This window comes from Bufo bufo, chromosome 4 (assembly GCF_905171765.1).
Source record: "Bufo bufo chromosome 4, aBufBuf1.1, whole genome shotgun sequence".
Classification (NCBI taxonomy): Eukaryota; Metazoa; Chordata; class Amphibia; order Anura; family Bufonidae; genus Bufo; species Bufo bufo.
In genome coordinates, this window is record NC_053392.1 from 273,174,605 (window position 1) to 273,195,421 (window position 20,817).

General features: G+C 40.5%; 1 protein-coding gene across 3 annotated transcripts in view; it reads left to right on the top strand.

Annotated features, from left to right (window-relative positions):
* LOC120998102 (isoaspartyl peptidase/L-asparaginase-like) overlaps window positions 1-20,817 on the top strand; it is a 64,741-nt gene that overhangs the window by 14,927 nt on the left and 28,997 nt on the right. For all 3 annotated transcript variants that reach the window (XM_040428617.1, XM_040428616.1, XM_040428618.1), the window contains 2 exons: window positions 3,620-3,783; window positions 16,757-16,875. In XM_040428617.1, the coding sequence (XP_040284551.1) occupies window positions 3,620-3,783; window positions 16,757-16,875 (283 nt within the window). The remainder of the gene's footprint in view (window positions 1-3,619; window positions 3,784-16,756; window positions 16,876-20,817) is intronic.

The window sequence follows — 20,817 nt, forward strand, 5'->3', positions numbered from 1 at the left end:
GCACACAAGCGTGTTTCACGGCCGTGAGCGGTCCGTGGTAACCCGGCCTGGATTCCTGCTGAAAGCAGGAGCGCACGGCGTCATTGGTTGCTATGACGCCGTGCGCTTCATGCCACCGCTGCACTACAGTAAATACACTCGTATGATCTATACGAGTGTATTACTGTAGTGCAGCGGCGGCATGAAGCGCACAACGTCATAGCAACCAATGATGCTGTGCGCTCCTGCTCTCAGCAGGAATCCAGGCCGGGTTACCACGGACCGCTCACGGCCGTGTGCATTCGGCTTAAGGGAAATATCTGCACTTGTTCTGTGTTTAGAGCCGTTCCCAATCACTGTAGGAAATCACTGACCAAAACACTGATGTGTGAATGAGGCATAGGTCTGGAGGTCACTGGCAACTTTGAGGTTGCAATCATGCTAATGGTTTAATTATACTGCAGCTCATGGGTGACCAATAGCCACTGAGTAACCTTAGCCTTGGGCCATGCACATGACCGTATTCTTCATCTGTATGCTCTCTGTACTTTTTTGCAGATAGCACACTGACCAATTAATTTCTATGAGGGCGTGTACGCATACGTATTTTTTGTGGATCCACGTGGCTGTTCTGCAAATTATAGAAGATGTCCTATTCTGGTTCACAAATGAACTGCAAATGTAATTTCTATTTATGGGAGTGAGAAAAAAATGCGGATTTGTGGTTTGCGGACTGAAATACGGACACGGTCATGAGCCCTTATTTTTGCAACAACTGCTAATAAATAATCTATTGGCCACTTCATCAAAAAGGCAAAATGTAGCTTTCTTAAATATTATTTCTTTTTCACTTCTTAGTGCACTGACCTTTTTTTTAATATTTTTAATAGTTCAGAGATTTCAGTGACCAAAGTGCTGTCCTTTCTTCAAATACCAGACTACCACATGCAGACAGTAAACCCAGAAAAGTTATTCATAGCACTGTGTAGAAGCGCAAATCAATAGCAATTGCCTGATCTGAAAAAAAAAATGTCTATCCACAGTGTTATAGTCAAGCTATTGTACAAAAGCTTCTGCTACACATGTTTGAAATTTAAAGGTTTAATACACTAGAAGCATTTTATTCTCAAACGAGGCCCTCCCCACTTATCAATTACCGTGATAAATCGCCTGGACCAGGATCACTCTGACAGGACCAGGCAGTAAAAACATGATTAGGCCTGACCCTGTTACTCAAAGTGCAGAGGGCACGGCAATTGCAGAGAGAGCAGAGCCTCTAGCTGTAACGGCAATGCCCCTGTTGCTCCTAGAGGGTAGTTTGCATAAATTAAAACATCATTTTTCTCAACATATGAACATGGGACCAACACAGATGCCTTCAGCTGCCAAGGGCACCTACAACAGGTCAGCCAGTTTCATAAGTACTGGCCGACAGATGCCCAATAGATATCTCATGATCTTTCTTTTTAGTAAAATATGAGAAAAATATCTCCTTCCTATGAGTTATCCCACTAGCAACATTGCAAAAAACTTCAAGTCCACCTACGATCATCCTCTATGGCTGGTTCTTATTGATTTTGCTAAATACGGTATTGCTGACAAAGCTTCCATATTTAATTAATAATATCGAATGCAATGTTATTCTCTTACCCCTTCCAGAAAAAGTCTGCAAAGTTTTCAATTCTTTTACATCTCACGTGGTGTATGAACTTTGGAATTCTGGAGAACATTTCCAATAATTTTCATGCTGAGGTGGACTTTTCCAGCCTTGCTTAAAACATCTGAGAATTGGTTGATGTGTGCGATTTGTAAAATGCCCCTAATCCAACAGTTCTGTTTTTTTTTGTGAAGGTGGTATTCCTCGTTTGTGACATAACTGTGGGTGGCAAACGTAACAGAACATTTTTTATATTTCTAAAGTAGTGGATACTTTTTTCTTTGTTGTGTGAGTTGAAGTGAGATACACACCTTGAGTCTTTTTTGTTCAATATCCACTTACTTTGCAGTTCCTACCAGCAGGTATTATTTTTTCATCTGAGGAAGTTTCTCTCTTCAGTACCCCCAATAATTGTGCATTCATTAAGGAGTGAACATTTTTTACTAAAAACAGTAACTGACGTGACTTTTGTGAATATCACTTACAATCAGTGATAATGATTGTAAGTCAATATTTATAATATATTTTATACTTAATAATTAAAAATAGAATTATAGAATTCAGTAAAAAAAAAGCTGTCTAAAATAAATACAAAAAATAATTCTGAGATAAAAATTTCTCTGTTTCTACCTAGTACAGTCAGAATTTTGAGAAAAATTTGAATTGTTAGTTAAGTCACAATAATAACTTTTTATCTCAGAATTCTAATATCTGACTTAATGAAAAAAGGTGTGCAAAATGGCTGTGCTTCTTTGTACAACGATAGGGCTTCCCTAATGCCTTTTTCAGCCATATTACTCCCTATTTCAGTTGCACAGCTAGATGCATTTCACTCAGAAGCTGTGGATGTAACCCTTCTCTGAAATATGCCAACACTGTACTGTGCTGGCACATTCTTTCCCTTACACCCCACTATGTTTGCCTTCAGGAGGGGGAAATCACACTTCCTGTGAATTCAGAAGCAGTGTAGAAGTAGTTCTGTCATCAGGTTCAGGATATTAGTGTCCCCACTTCCTCTCAGCCTTCTGTTACTAAGGATGAACTTTGCCTGACAACAAGCAGTTGACTGCAAATTAAGTGGAAGTAATAACACTAGTGGCCATGACTTTACAGATTTTTTCAGGTGGATGCAGGCATATTTTTTAAATGAAGTTATTATAGTTACACCATTCTCTATTAAATGAAATGAAGTTGTGTGACAGTACAGTGACTCTTTAACTTTTCTACTTTCTTTCTTAGAATTCAGTTTTGTTTTTTTACATGCCCCACAGATAAATGTGGATTATGCCACAAAAATGGCATGAATGGATTAGTAAATGTCTCCCTATATTTTAAATATAGAATCAAAAATACACAGTTTGCAACATGTCAGTTACATTATTCCTGAATCCCTAATATTCTAGATACCTGTCACACGCATATCCACAAGCTTTGCAGATTAGACTTGTCATGATGACCCAGCATATAAGGTATAATTTCTCTTTGATGCAGCCGAGATATTTTTTTTTATTATGTTGAATGACTCCAGATGAACATGTTTAATTCATCCATGGAATATAAAATGTATCTGTTCGGCTAATGCATATCTTTTGTTTTTAATGATGTTAATATAAGGGAATAGGGTTCTCTAGGCTACTTTCACATTTGCGGTAGACTTTTTTTTTTGCCTGGATCCGTGCTACCGGACCCATTCACTTTATTAAGGGGGTGCCGGAGGTCATGTTGAGAGGCGGTCGGACCTCCGGCCCGCCCCCATTATAGCGAATAGGGTCGGAGTGGACCTCTGGCGGCACGGTGTACTTGCGGTAGCACAGATCCGGCAGCCTGTTCCCCTGCCGGAACAGCCTGCCCGAAAAAGTCTACCAAAAGTGTGAAAATAGCCTTAGTTTTATTGAATGACAACAGGCCTTTTTGTCATAATATTTTTTATGTTAGTAGTATATTGATACTTCACATAGGTCTTGCTTTAATCATGTTTTGTAGACTCCACATCTTATGCTAACTGGAATTGGAGCAAATAAATTTGCTGAAAAGATGAGAATTGAAAAAGTCCCAACAGAGGAACTGGTAACAGAAAATGCTGTGAAGGAATGGGAAAAATTCCAGAAATATAAGCAAAGCGTTACAAGTCTTTTTAATACCGAAAAGTAAGTCCAAGCTAAAGATAATGGATGTGTGTACTTAAAAAAAATTATATATCCTTTTGTCATTTCTAAATCTACAAGATTTCCTGTACTATTGCTGTTAAGATTTAATAGTACTGTCTGCACTATCCTCATTCGAAAAGGATGAATGGGAGTCCCAATGGTTGTATAATTGTTATGACGTCTAAATGATCTATCATCATGAAACCACTTTTCAATACAACTATTTTAATTATATTTTACATTGATAAGAATGAGTCTATAACTGAACTGGACATGTCTGGAAAGAATATAATAAGGCCTCTTCTGATACAGCAGAGAATGGATTTATAACAGTAACTGCATGTCCGCCACAATTTTGCTGTACAAAACAAAATGTCATTTTTGTATGTGGACATAAAATGAGATGCCACTCTGATGTACAGGCTCTGTAAAGGACGCATAAAAATCAGGATATTTGTAGAAGACTAGGAGAATGGCATCAAATCACAATACAGCTTACCATTTTCCGCAGTGAACCATTTTGTGTACTTTTGCCATATACAATACTTTATTGCAAACTGCTGTTCTCTTTTACTACTTGCAGCACATTAGCTTCTAGACATCTCTCTGCAGCGCTCTTCAAAACACACCGACATTTCTTTAGTGACTATTATGGCTATTACCTTTTTTTTTCACTAAATTGGCCCTGCTCTGAGCGTATAGCCCACTTCCATGGGTATTACTGGAAATGAGGCATAGTGGAAAATTAGGTCACTCAGCATATTTGTTATAGAGAGGACGCAGATATTATTTGGAGGACCATCTCAATGAGTGTCTTTCTCCCATTTGGCAATTGCTTTGTCTTTTCAGAGTTAGCTGCTTTATGTCTGGGTCAAATAAAATGATTGCCTTGAGTAGAAATAAATGCATGAATAAAAATGAATACTATGACTCACAAAACTGTTCTATTCTGGACAGCAGATTATCTCACTGAGCTTACAAGCTGGACAGTTCCCTTCAGATTTTCAAAGTTATGCTTCATCCCTGCCTGATAATGGCTACTGTCTTGTTTTATGATTGGCTCCTTTCATGTATGTCTTTCCTGTTGCCAAATTATTGTACCCTTAATCTCTAATCTAGCTAGCTTTTTCACATGTAAGGGCTCATGCACACGACCGGATGTATTCTTTTCGATCCGCAAAAAATACGAATGACATCTGTATTGCATCCAGGGGAGTAACAACCATAGTGGCAGACCATGCGACTGCTATGGGGCCCAGGACAAGAGGGGATCCAGTTGGGATGCTCTCCTCTTCTGCTGGGGTGAAAACTTGGTCAGAAACAAGTGGAAAAAATGGCCCAAGGATCACTGAAAGGGGTTTAGGCACAAACCCTTCTGTTCTGTGTTGGGGACCTGCTTTGATCCTTCCTTTAGGGCCATTACTTTTCTATGTACTGATTGCATCCATTTTTATTTTTTGCGGATCTATTGTAACAATGCCTATCCTTCTACGCTCTTTTTTGCATACGGACCTGTAAAAAAAACAGAATGGAAAAAAAAATGTTTGTGTGCATGAGCCCTTAACATGCTACCCAATTTGTCAAACTGATTGATTGGGTGCTAGGTCACGCATCATGACATAACTTCTATCCTTCATCACGATCTCATGGGAGCTGTTCAGTGTCCCCATATGATTGCGACAGATCTCATCTATAATACACAGACAGGCTCCCGCTATCATATTGGTTATGCCCACAGGAAAAAAATAAAGTTATTGTTTTCTGATTGCGGCATTCCCAAAATAACTTTTTTAAATCTGTTTTTATTGTGCAAAACCAACCCCAAATAATAGAGGGAGCAGTAAAGCTCCACAAAGGAGAATATATGGGGTCTATTTAGAGGTACATATTTTTTGAAGGGTTTATATCAATTTATACAGTGTTTATGTCTTACTACTTCTTACAAAAAGACTTAAAAATAATTTGTCTTGCTTTATTCTAACAGCCTTAACATTTTTTTTGTTTTCTGTCAAATGATCTTGTTTATTGTGGGTACATATGGCTTTTTAATAATTTGTTATGTAGCCAGGTGGCCAAAAAATAGCAATTTTGTGAATGTGTATTTTTTTTATAGCATTGACCATGCAGGATGAATAACATGATATCTTAATAGAGTGAACTTTTGTTTATTAATTTTTAAGCACTAAATGGGAAATGGAGCCTTTCTTGACCTTTTCATATTTTTTAACTCTCTTTAAAGGGGTTGACCATTTTCCTATATTGATGACCTATCCTCAGGACAGGTCATCAATATCAGATCTGCGGGGGTCCAACTCCCAGCATCCCTGCCGATCAGTTTGAAGAGAAGGCTCATGTGAGCATTGCATTCTCTTCTTTGTTTGCCTACTCGCCTGTGACATACCAGCGGAGAGCAGGTGTAATTCCAATTGCTCCATCCCATTCACTTCAATGGAAAGAAGCAGGCAGAGTGCACCTTCTCCATCCCATTGAAGTGAATGGGGCGGCTGAGCTGTAATTACACCTGCTCGCTGCAGGCAAAGGAAATTCACCACTCACACGAGCGCTGCCTTCTTTTCAAACAACTGATTTGCTGTAAGTCTAACCTCCACCAATGTAATATCGATGATGAATCCTGAGGATAGGTCATCAATATAGGAAGCTGGCCAACTCCTTTAAGAATGTTTTTGACATCCACTCAGTCCTGCGTCTACGCTCCACACTTCCCTGTGACCTATGTATGTACATGTATTTCACATGTCAGGAAGGGGTTATGTCTGTGTTTATTTTGGGGTTGAGCCTAAATTGGTATTTATTTAGGGGGTGCATTCTGTTGTATTGAAGCATAGTAATATCTACCAACGTATACCTCCGCTCTCGGGCCAACAATGTGTTAAAACATCTCTGATTTTGATGCCTAGAGATTGTTATTAGAGGCATATGTTTTATTTTTAGTTACTTCAGTAGTTCACAAAATCTTTAACAATTGACAACCAGTGGAGTTTATAGAACCAGGGGGAAAACGGCATGAATCCAATTGCTTGTGAACTTTGCCCAAGGCAGTGATTGCATAGCTAAAAACATGAAAATATGCTCATCTGTTTGGCAAACAGTTTATTAGACCGAGGTACTCATAAAATTGAGAATAGAATTACTGTCTAAAACTGACTCTAAACCATAAGTAACATACTAAAATGTAATATACTGTATACAGTTTTTCAGTCAACAATCATGTGCTACAAGGTTTAGTGCCTGGTACTACAGCTCAGTTCCATTCATGGAAAACATGCACTGCCACCCTAAATTCTTCAGGTCAGTGGGGTTCCTAGTGGTCACTCTGCCACTGATTGTATATTGACAGCCTTTCTTAAGGATTGCAGATTAATATTTTAATCCTGGAAAATGCAATGATATAATGCAAACTTGTTTCTTCAATATGTACAGTGGCATGCCACCAATGAAGGCAGGCCTGTGAGGTTTTGGGGCTCGGCCAAACTGAATGGCCCATCCCCTTACTCTCTAGTCTCTACAAGCCATTTACACCAGCAGAAAGGAACTATTGTAAATGTTTTCAAAGTTTTAATCTATTTTTACAGTATTTAGACATAAAAAACCTATACATTTGTGGTATTGTTGTAATCATACTGACTCAGAGACATAAGGGCACAGGACATTCTTTCCACAAAGGCAATGCCGTAGGGACAAAACCTGAAAAAAAAAATTCCCACTTCCCACTACATTGTATACCATATTAAATGGTGGCATTAAAAAGTACAAATTGTCCTGCAAAAAAAAAAGAGTCATTATATGGATACGTGAACAGAAAAATAAAAAAGTTTTGGCTCCAGGAAAATGGGGAAGAAAAATTAAAATGCAAAAATGAAATAACCTCTGTATCTAAGGGGATAAACAGAGGTTGTTGCTGGTATGGGGTTTGGCTGGTTAGGTGGGGGCACAATATGCATATTATTGCTGTTCTGGCCTGCAATCTCCTGCAGGTTATTTGACAGTAAACACTGAATATTAATCAGTTCTGGCATATCCACTTCTCCAACCTCAGCGCTTTCCTGCCCTACAGGTGGGAGCCCTTCTTCTGCCATCTGCTTTTTCTCCTTTTCCATGAGGATGGTCATCATTAAGACCTAGGCCCATAAGGGGTGCAGACTGAATGATATTGCTTGGCACACTGGAATAATAAAGGCTTCCATCTTATTGATACTGAATTACATTTACGGCTGATGTAGGAATAAGTAAATGTATTAATAAATAAATAAAACCGATGCAGAATAATTCTCCCTGCACTCTCTCTGGAATCTCTCTATCCAATTGTCTTCTATAGGGTTGAGTGAACCGAACTCCATGAAGTGGAATTTAATACGAATTCCCTTGTGCTTTGTGGTAGCGAATTGATTTTCCCTTAATGGTGGTAAAAAAAAAAAAAAAAAATCATACCTACCTCAACCGTTTGAGCGCGAAGAGCCAGCCACTGCCATCTTGATTGAAGATCTTGCACACATAGCGTCACGACACTGGCCCGCTATGAACGCGGAATCTGAGGGGTACAATGACGGGGGTGCAATCTCCGCTTCCTGTCATTGCACCCACTACTTACAAAAAAATATGCTTTTTTACAAAGTAATTTCAGCGAAGCAGCTGAATTTAATCTTTCAATAGTTCACTCATCACTAGTCTTCTATGAATCATTTTCAGCAACACTTTCCCTAGCGCATGAGCGATTGCCACGTCTCTTCCTAGGCTCAGCTCACAGGAGTATGGTGGAGACCGCGCAGCATGAGGGGTTTATAAGGCTGTGACATCACAGGGGATGGCTACCTGCGGATTGGCTGGCTGCACAGCATTTTGGGTGATATTGCATTCCCGGGCTTGTTTCCTCTACACTTAGTTTCGCTTTCTAACATGTGCAGCCGCCATTTTAGGAAAACCTGATTCATTACCACGAAGCTTGAGAAAATTCAGATTCGTTGTGAATCAAAGAACCAAATTCCCTGAAAAAATAAAACAGAATAAACAGAAACGGATGATTGAGGTGTGATGCTTATTTTTACATTAACACACACAAGTAAATTGTTGCCCCACCCTGTCTATTGGTCTACTGATCACCTATATGCTGGTTTAATTAAATTAAATAACCCTACCTTCAAAAAGAAATGTGCGTATATTATGTTCTCAATCACTGGTGTTATTTTTTTAAACCAACCCCCCCCCCCTTCCCAAAAAAAAAATATTTAAAAGTTGAATTAAATATTTGAGATCACCTGACACAGCATTCTCACTAGTATCCTATATGCTATGCTAGATTGATGGTAGATTACATGTTGTGCAGTTTTTGCCTATTCCAACCCCTACCCCCAAAAATAAGGATTTCTATGAAAATAGGAAAAAAATTTAAAGTCTTTGCAGGTAGCTGCTTATGAGGTATTGCAGTAGCTGCAGTTGTGCTAGGGGGTACAACTCGGCTCCTCGCTCCCTGGTTGACAGCTTTCCTGGTTGTCCATATTCTACATACACAATTATTCTTCTCATTTCTAATTCTAACCAGCCTGAGAGCTAATCAGGGCAAGTCGTCCCCCCAACCCTCCACACACACACAAACTTGCTCTCAGGGTCATGTGAGAACCCTTTTTCTACCTCCCTAGTGTTTTTTATTCCGGCCAACATATGCATTAAAATGGCACTACATGCTGTTTTAGTGGATTTGTCTGAGACAAACCTGGCATCCGAAAAATATCAATACCGAAACCTTAAGATATATATAGGTCCGTGTGCTTGTGGTGGGATCTGCAATGACAGACTCACAGAATTCTGATTGTAGGTTAAAAGTCCAAACAACTTTTAGTTTCCATCAAACACAAGATAGTGACATTCAAGTTCATTAGTCACTTTTACTCATGTACGCAACATAAAATAAATCACCTCCGTGATTGATCTGGGCGCTAACTATACATCATGTTACCTCACCTAGGTACTCCAAATCCAACCAAGTGGGATTCGGCTTTGCACAGCCACAACAGGTTATGCAATGCAGGCACTGACTCTGTATGAGAATTTCAGCCCAGTATTTCTACCCACAATAAGCCCAACCTCTCCATCTGGAATTACTTCAGATAAGGTGAAAATGTACTGGAGTGTAAGGGAATGGCAGGTCACTCTACAAACCTACCCATGCAAATGCAGGCCCATAACACACTTTTAAAAAAGTGCTTCAGCAAGCTGAAAAAATTCTTAGCTTTGCTATGGGCCTCTGTGATATCAATGTACTCCCCTGAATATATATGTACATTTGTAAAATACATCAAATGTTTGGATATGAATTTGCAAAAGTGTGCTACTGTTAACTTATTTTACTTAGATAAGTGGAGAGAAAAACAGCACATTTTCTTTCTAATAGAACATAGCAATGCCATTCATATTGCAGACATATGGGATGGGATTAACGTAGACCAGCAGGTGCGCTGGGAAGCCTGCCAAAAGAGTTTTACAGAAGTATGCTTTCATTGTCACCTTGAATTTACCAGGATAGGAGCTAGCCAGAAAAGATGTGAACAGCTCTTCTACTGATAGCATAAAATAAGGTGATTTCCTACTGGGTAACAATAAAAATAGTCTGGTATCTCTCCTGTGTGGCAACGTGCTAATTTGGTACCATTCATCTTATGTCTAAACTTCATTACTGATGACACTTGTGTGAGTAATGTTTCTACTATAAGAAACGTCTTCCGCTGATCACAGAACATTTAGAACTCAATTACTGTTGGCACATTGGAGATTATTTAACTGCAAAACGTGATGGTCTTTTTTGACAAAGTGGGAAACTTTCTTGCAAAATATTTCAATTACTTTCAAAGTTTGTTGGATTAGCCCAATGACTGCTTTGTTCACCATGGTCCACAGATTACAATCAAGTTAAATGGTACTGTGTTGGCAAGAGTCTCAGACATATTGAGATGTAATGAGGTTCATATCTAAAGGCATAAAAGTGACATTGAAGATGAAAATTTACAAAAATAAACACAAATGAAAAGTACTAGTAAGTGAGGATCCAGATAATGAAAATACAGTTAGAAAGCGATAATTAGACTCTCTTTATGTTGTGGATGTCCAGTTTTTATATGCTTTAAAATTTCAACCTCAGCCTGCTTTAGGGTACATTCACATATCAGTATTTTTTCTTTCCAGATTTAGGCCTCATGCACACGACTGTTCAGTTTTTTGCGGTGCGCAAAAAACAGAGGCCGCCAGTGTGCCTTTCGCAATTTGCGGAACAGAACGGGAGGCCCATTGTAGAAATGCCTATTCTTGTCCGGGGCCACGGAACGGAGCAACGGATGCGGACAGCACATGGAGTGCTGTCCGCATCTTTTGCAGCCCTATTGAAGTGAAAGGTTCCGCATCCGAGGCTCGGATATGAACCAAAACAACGGTCGTGTACATGAGGCCTTACATTCCATTTTTCTGCGGATCCGTGTTTCCGCAAAAACCTACCTTTTTTTTTTACAAAAGTGCATCCGTTCCGTGTTTCCGCAAAAAAAAAAAAAAAAGGAGGAAGAGATGTTGATAGGGTACCAAAAATTTTTTTTTTTAAAACAGAGGACTTGTGATAGAACAGGCGCCATTTTATTGTGCTTTTGGTGTCGTTCAGAGCTGTGTGAGAAACCTTTGCTTGGCTGGCATAGTTTTCTTCCTTTATCTCAGCGATCATCATGGCAGAAGACCTGGATAACGTACTATTTCACTGGATTCTTTCTCAGCGATTCAGACAGCAGTCAGAGATGCTGGATGAAGAACCGGGGAGGAAGTGGAGACGACAGTGGGTCCATCCTATTGTTGCTCAGCGCCTTCACAAAGGACAATTTCATACATTGTATAACGAGCTGCGACAAATTCAAGAGCTATTGCCGGATGTCCATGGAAGCTTTTGATCACCTGCTGGTCTGTCTTCATCCTGACCTGACTTTCTTGGACACCAGTATGAGGTGCAGCATCGCAGCAGAGCAAAGGTTGATAGTCACCTTGAGGTAAGTAAATTTTATATTTTTAATTAAGCCCTTAGTGACCATGTACATTTTTTTTAAATCGCATTCCAAGAGCTAGAACTTTTTTGTTTTTTCATCAATGTACTTGTATGAGGTCTTATTTTTTGCAGGACAAGTTATAGATTTTAATGCACCATTTTGGGTACATGTAATGTTTGATTAAAGCCTGCTGTTTAGCGAAAACACCCTTTGTTTAGTGGCATATTAGTGGTCACTAAGGGGTTAATAATATATTTTGAATATTAACTTATGTAAATGAATATTAAAACATATTTTTTTCTTTTTTAGATTCCTTGCAACCGGAAACTCATTTGCATCGCTGCACTTCGAGTTTCTGCTTGGGATCTCAACGATCTCTGGGATTGTCTGTCATACCTGCAAAGTCATCTGGCAGCGACTCAGAGAAGCGGTAAAGCCCACCCCCAAGGCGGAAGATTGGCTTTGTATCGCCGAGGGATTTTAACAATCTGCGCAGTTTCCTAACTGCAATGGGGCACTGGACGGAAAACACATCCGTGTAAAGAAGCCGCACACTCAGGGTCCCGGTACTTCAATTACAAGCATTATTTTTCTGTAGTGCTGATGGCCTTGGCTGACAGTAATTACAGGTTTGTAATTGTTGATATCGGGGCCTATGGGAGTACTTCAAATGCCCGCATCTTTAGTGCTTCCAGAATGGGCAAACAGCTTCAGACAAACCAGCTTGCCCTGCCAGAGCCCAGAAGACTACCCGGATCTGCAGGTCCGCCGGCTCCATTTGTGATCGTGGCAGACGAAGGATTCGCATTGTTACCCCACCTGATGCGGCCCTTCCCTAGACACGATCTGGATGACCCAGCGATATGAGCATTTGGGGACATCACCAGCACTAATGTGCGGGCTTCTGCGCTGACCTAGCCTGTTAAAAGGCTAGGACAGTGCTAAAGCCGGCCCATCATAGCAGGTGACTTCACCAAACACACTGCTTGACGGAAGCATCTGCCCGGTAGTGTGTTGATTTTACAAAAAGAGCCCTTTTCATGCACGATCAAGCGCAGGGCAAGGGAGAGCATTGGAGCATGAAATGCTCCGATGCCCATATCGCAAGGCCTGCCTGGATGAAAATATGGTTATGTCTGGGTTCAGGCCTCTAGTATTAGGGCTCATGCACATGGTTGTTGCACGGCTGTGGCACTCCCCAATGCACAGAATGACCACTCAACTGCCATTTCCATGAGCCCTAATAATCAATTTTGTGAAAGATGCCTATTATTAATTCATATCTAATAAATTTAGAAATATAGAGTCAAAAATATGGTTATTAAAGTTAAAAAATATTTTTTTTTTACATGTTCATCGCTTGCTATGCAATAAGTTATGGCAGACATTTTCTGACTAGGCCTCTTGCACACAATATATATAATTGACAATCTTTACACAAAAGTGAGTTGGCATCAGTCATGAAGAAGCATAGAATATGTGCAAATGAGCATAAGTACTGTATCACTCAAAAGTACACTATTTATGCTGTTCCAGGACATATGGCCCACTCCTGGAACATAAGGTGCCACGTACATCTGTGGAGCACAGTCTGTGTAAACCCCGCCTGCAACCAATGATGCCGTGCGCTCCTGCACTCAGGAGCATGGCAGACCGGGTTTACACGGACCGTGCTCCATGGATGTGTGAAGCAATTTAAAATACACACACTAATTTTTTCTTTCTTTTGCACTCATGCTGAGGTCCATGCAGTGGCAAGTAATTCCATCCCAACTTCTTCTCACGACCGGTCTTTTCTAATGTGATCATGGTACACCTCAGCTCTGGTGTCCCATAGGGCTGGGCACTCATGGATGAGCACTATGAGTTTCTCCACGTCAAATGATGCCATAATCACCTCTATATGCACTTCTTCCAATACTTTCCCTGGTTCTGAAGGTCACAGGGGGCAGGTCTATTTTTTTTTTTTTCCTGCGGATCCACAATTGCGGATGACATGTGGATGACATTTTGCACCTTTCCGCATGTCATCCGCATTTTTGGGGACCATCTGACTACAATGGGGCCACGGATCGCAATTTGCGGCCAAAAGTAGGACATGCTCTATTTTTTTTCCAGATCCGCATAATGGGACTGTAGATGCAGACAGCATACTGAATGCTGTCCGCATCTTCTGCGGCCCCATAGAAATAAAGGGGTCTGCAATTCTGTTCCGCAAAATTCGGAATGCAAATTGCAGATGTGTGAGTGGTGCCTTACACGTGGAAAAAATCATGCTCCCTGCTACGGTGTTCTAGTTCCCTGGCTCGCTTGACTGGTCTTCTGGTCCACATCTGTAAATCTCTAGATCAGGTGTCAGCAACTTCTGGCAAAACTAAAAGTCCCAGCATGCTTCACTCATTTCTATGGGAGTTCTGAGAACAGTCAAGCAAGCATGCATGCTGGGAGTTGTAATTTCACCACAGCTAGAGTGCCGAAGGTTGCTGATCCCTGCTCTAGATGGACAGGGTCAAGTTCACAGTCATTGGCTGAAGCAGAGAACAGGACCTTGTCCATCTGGAAGTTTACAGATGGGGACCAGTAGGGAACAGAGCAATGGGGAGCAGGTGAGTATGTTTTTCCCACAGGTACAAAGGTTGAAATTTTAAAAAGTAAATAAATAAAAATCTGAACAATCTCTTTAAGGTAATAGGATATGTAGTGAGTTTCTCAGTCTGGGCAACCGTCGATAAACATCTTTCTGGATCAGTTAGTGTCAGAATTACGTCATCCACATACAACATGAGAATGGGTCATCAGTCATCCCCATGAACACGTGAGGCAGAACTTTTAGGTGCCATTGTTATTTAAAAATATTTAGAATAAAAAACACTTATGCAGAGGCTTATGTGTATAGATTCATAATAGCAGGCAGAATGGCACAATGTCAGAATGGGCCCTTCAAAGCCAAATTTAAAAAGCACTGCTGACAAAAACCTCCAATGCACCCTGTAAAATGCTTTTTCAGCATCAAGGAAAACAAATATAGTAGGGCATTTGGATAGCTCAGAGATCTGCAGAAGCTCAATCATCCTTCTAGGGACTGATGTCCCCAAATCCTACTTGATTTAAGGAAATACGTTTGAGAAGAAGAAGAATGTGAATTCTCATGGCCAGAGTTCGCCCCATCCGTCCCACACAAATGGCTTGAAATAGAATCTTTTTATGACGTAAGTGTTTTCTTAAGGGACTATTAACTGCTAATTCCTTGCCAAATATCAGATGTAACCTCCCTCTTACAATCATGCCTTATGTATCAGAAATAACTTATTACAGACACATAAATTATTTCCCCCCATACCCTTAGAAATCCCATTAGTGGCTCTTAGATTTCACATACAAGGAATTAACTTGGTTCTGTTAGCTCGGGTGACCTGAGAAATCTTCTTTCAGACAGCAGTTTGATGGACTTTGAAACCCTGCATCAGACCTTCCTCCTTCCTAATTCCTGGTTTTATCAATTTCTTCAAATAGGCCACATACTCGGCTCTGTAGGCCTTCCTCCCGCCTTCCTTGGATTATTCTATTCCATAAAAGGCCTATAAATTGCGTACCTCTCCTTTAGCCTATCATTAGAACCTAGAACTGAATCAGCATTATGACGGGAGGAAGAACGAAGTACAATTTACTCTATAGATAACTGGCAGAAAGCTTTTTTCTGGGTTGTATCTTGGTCACATTGCATTAACCGCATGGAACAATCGTAAGATACAGTTTAGGTGGTATTTGACACCGGTCCAGCTAGCTCACAAAATTCCTGCATACGAGCCTTACTGTTGGTGGAATTGTGGGGAACATGGAACATTAGCTCATATGTGGTGGCAGTGCCCTTTGATTCTCCCATTTTATAATGAGGTATTTGAGCTCATATCTCATCTTTTGCAAACTCAACTAGTTCTCTCACCAGCATTAGCTATACTGTGTATTGGCATGACTGACCTTTTTTGCGGTCTAAATGGGTGGTTGTTAATATTCTAATGACCGCCAAAAAAGTAATTGCTAGATGTTGAAAATTGACCATAATACCCACTCTTCACTTTAATGGGTCCGCAATCCGGCCGTTTCGCAAAAAGATAGGACATGTTCTATCTTTTTGCGGAACGGAAGTACGGGACGAAACCCCACGGAAGCACCCGTAGTGCACCCGTAGGGTTCCATGCCGTGCTTCCGTTCTGCACTATTCCGCATCTCCGGATTTGCGGACCCGTTAAAGTGAATAGGTCCGCATCCATGATGCGGAATGGTCACGGAACAGCGCCAAATGCGGTCCGCAATACGACAACGGGAAGCACATGTTCGTGTGCAGGAGGCCTTAATGGGTCCGCGATCAACCCGTTCCTCAAAAAGATAGGACATGTTCTATCTTTTTGTGGAACGAAAGTACGGGACGAAACCCCACGGAAACACTCTGTAGTGCTTCCTGAAGGTTCCGTTCCATGCTTCCGTTCCGCATCTCCAGATTTTCGGACCCATTCAAGTGAATGGGACCGCATCCGTGATGCGGAATGGCCATGGAACGGAGTCCGTGTATTGCGGATTCTCAAATGCGGTCCGCAATACGGCCACGGAGCGCACACGTTCATGTGAAAGAGGCCTAAGGGTTTTCTAAGCTACTCTATCAATGATTCCAGAGATCCTCTGAATGTTTAGGATTACTTTTGGTAAAGCAGAAGATGATTCTCACTCTATTTGACTTTGATGACAATTTTTAGAAGATGCAATGTTAGCTATTAGGATATTTTCACAGGTTGTGATTATGTAAAATTAATTACTGTATTTGACGGAAAGTAAAATCAACATAAACCATTATTTTTTATTTCAGGTTTACTCAGGCTTGAAGATTGTCATATTGAATGAATTGAAAAAGTTTAATTTTTTGTGTTATATTTTCCCATTGTCCCTAGGATGCATGATACTGTTGGTGCTGTAGCAATTGATTCAAAGGGCAACATATCCTGTGCTACATCAACTGGTGGCATAACAAATAAAATGGTTGGACGGGTTGGAGACAGCCCAATCATAGGTATGTTAACAAGACAAAGTTCAATTATTTATAGCAAATTTTATTTTTAATAGCTATAATTTGTAAAAATTGCATTTATTTACCTTTTTATACCTTTATTTAAATTTTTGGACTATTTAAATGATTGTACATTATTGCATTTTTATTATGCTTTATTGTAAGTCGAGCTTGCAAGTCTAAAATACATTTAATAAGGGCATTGTAAAAGCGCCTATGCTAAGATCTAGTAAATTTCTTACACTTAGTCTTGGATTAAGCTCTATAACATGCCATTCTCTGTTCCCATTATTTGACCCTTGGTCTTGCACTTGGGACAATAGCACATACCCAATGCAAATTACTGAGCATAGAAGATCTTTCAGCCACTGGAATTGTCACAAGTGCTCACATTTTGCTCCTTCCATCTGCACTATACACTCCCCAACCAAGCATATCTCCACCTAATAACTTTACAGGGAGTGCAGAATTATTAGGCAAGTTGTATTTTTGAGGATTAATTTTATTATTGAACAACAACCATGTTCTCAATGAACCCAAAAAACTCATTAATATCAAAGCTGAATATTTTTGGAAGTAGTTTTTAGTTTGTTTTTAGTTTTAGCTATTTTAGGGGGATATCTGTGTGTGCAGGTGACTATTACTGTGCATAATTATTAGGCAACTTAACAAAAAACAAAAATATACCCATTTCAATTATTTATTTTTACCAGTGAAACCAATATAACATCTCAACATTCACAAATATACATTTCTGACATTCAAAAACAAAACAAAAACAAATCAGTGACCAATATAGCCACCTTTCTTTGCAAGGACACTCAAAAGCCTGCCATCCATGGATTCTGTCAGTGTTTTGATCTGTTCACCATCAACATTGCGTGCAGCAGCAACCACAGCCTCCCAGACACTGTGTACTGTTTTCCCTCCTTGTAAATCTCACATTTGATGATGGACCACAGGTTCTCAATGGGGTTCAGATCAGGTGAACAAGGAGGCCATGTCATTAGATTTTCTTCTTTTATACCCTTTCTTGCCAGCCACGCTGTGGAGTACTTGGACGCGTGTGATGGAGCATTGTCCTGGATGAAAATCATGTTTTTCTTGAAGGATGCAGACTTCTTCCTGTACCACTGCTTGAAAAAGGTGTCTTCCAGAAACTGGCAGTAGGACTGGGAGTTGAGCTTGACTCCATCCTCAACCCGAAAAGGCCCCACAAGCTCATCTTTGATGATACCAGCCCAAACCAGTACTCCACCTCCACCTTGCTGGCGTCTGAGTCGGACTGGAGCTCTCTGCCCTTTACCAATCCAGCCACGGGCCCATCCATCTGGCCCATCAAGACTCACTCTCATTTCATCAGTCCATAAAACCTTAGAAAAATCAGTCTTGAGATATTTCTTGGCCCAGTCTTGATTTTTCAGCTTGTGTGTCTTGTTCAGTGGTGGTCGTCTTTCAGCCTTTCTTACCTTGGCCATGTCTCTGAGTATTGCACACCTTGTGCTTTTGGGCACTCCAGTGATGTTGCAGCTCTGAAATATGGCCAAACTGGTGGCAAGTGGCATCTTGGCAGCTGCATGCTTGACTTTTCTCAGTTCATGGGCAGTTATTTTGCGCCTTGGTTTTTCCACACGCTTCTTGCGACCCTGTTGACTATTTTGAATGAAACGCTTGATTGTTCGATGATCACGCTTCAGAAGCTTTGCAATTTTAAGAGTGCTGCATCCCTCTGCAAGATATCTCACTATTTTTGACTTTTCTGAGCCTGTCAAGTCCTTCTTTTGACCCATTTTGCCAAAGGAAAGGAAGTTGCCTAATAATTATGCACACCTAATATAGGGTGTTGATGTCATTAGACCACACCCCTTCTCATTACAGAGATGCATATCACCTAATATGCTTAATTGGTAGTAGGCTTTCGAGCCTATACAGCTTAAAGTAAGACAACATGCATAAAGAGGATGATGTGGTCAAAATACTCATTTGCCTAATAATTCTGCACGCAGTGTATATCTGGGGCAATATAGACCATACTGTATTTTGCAGTATCTTGTTATGAGCAAACTATCTTTTAAAAGAAAAGAAAAAATAAGTACCTAAACTAGTAAATTGTGATAAGCTGTAAAGTACCTTGTGCTTTAAATAAAGGTGAACATCATTCATCATATGCCATTCCAAAAATAAAGGGGCTGACATATTATATGTGCAACTTTGGAAGCTCCGCAGGGGCTCAGATGGTAGGAACCCCACTGTCACCATAAAACCTGCTTTCTGCAGCCTATTGGATTATATACAGTCAGGTCCATAAATATTGGGACATCAACACAAGTCTAACATTTTTGGCTCAATACACCACCACAATGGATTTGAAATGAAACGAACAAGATGTGCTTTAACTGCAGACTGTCAGCTTTAATTTGAGGGTGTTTACATCCAAATCAGGTGAACGGTGTAGGAATTACAACAGTTTGCATATGTGCCTCCCACTTGTTAAGGGACCAAAAGTAATGGGACATAATAATAATTATAAATCAAACTTTCACTTTTTAATACTTGGTTGCAAATCCTTTGCATTCAATTACAGCCTGAAGTCTGGAACGCATAGACATCACCAGACGCTGGGTTTCATCCCTGGTGATGCTCTGCCAGGCCTCTACTGCAACTGTCTTCAGTTCCTGCTTGTTCTTAGGGAATTCTCCCTTCAGTTTTGTCTTCAGCAAGTGAAATGCATGTTGAATCGGATTCAGGTCAGGTGATTGACTTGACCATTGCATAACATTCCACTTCTTTCCCTTAAAAAACTCTTTGGTTGCTTTTGCAGTATGCTTTGGGTCCGAGTCCATCGGCACTGTGAAGTGCCGTCCAATGAGTTCTGAAGCATTTGGCTGAATATGAGCAGATAATATTGCTCAAGACACTTCAGAATTTATCCTGCTGCTTTTGTCAGCAGTCACATCATCAATAAATACAAGCGAAACAGTTCCATTGGCAGCCATACATGCCCACACCATGACACTACCACCACCATGCTTCACTGATGAGGTGGTATGCTTAGGATCATGAGCAGTTCTTTTCCTTCTCCATACTATTCTCTTCCCATCACTCTGGTACAACTTGATCTTGGTCTCATCTGTCAACAGGATGTTGTTCCAGAACTGTGAAGGCTTTTTTAGATGTCGTTTGGCAAACTCTAATCTGGCCTTCCTGTTTTTGAGGCTCACCAATGGTTTACATCTTGTGGTGAACCCTCTGTATTCACTCTGGTGAAGTATTCTCTTGATTGTTGACTTTGACACATATACACCTACCTCCTGGAGAGTGTTCTTGATCTGGCCAACTTTTGTGAAGGGTGTTTTTCTTCACCAGGGAAAGAATTCTTCGGTCATCCACCACAGTTGTTTTCCGTGGTCTTCCGGGTCTTTTGGTGTTGCTGAGCTCACCGGTGCGTTCCTTCTTTTTAAGAATGTTCCAAACAGTTGTTTTGGCCATGCCTAATGTTTTTGCTATCTCTCTAATGGGTTTGTTTTGTTTTTTCAGCCTAATGATGGCTTGCTTCACTGATAGTGACAGCTCTTTGGATCTCATCTTGAGAGTTGACAGCAACAGATTCCAAATGCAAATAGAACACTTGAAATGAACTCTGGACCTTTTATCTGCTCATTGTAATTGGGATAATGAGGGAATAACACACACCTGGCCATGGAACAGCTGACAAGCCAATTGTCCCATTACTTTTGGTCCCTTAACACAGTGTTTCCCAACCAGTGTGCCTCCAGCTGTTGCAAAACTACAACTCCCAGCATGCCCGCACAGCCAAAGGCTGTCCGGGCATGCTGGGAGTTGTAGTTTTACAACAGCTGGAGGCACACTGGTTGGGAAACACTGCCTTAACAAGTGGGAGGCAAATATGCAAACTGTTGTAATTCCTACACCGTTCACCTGATT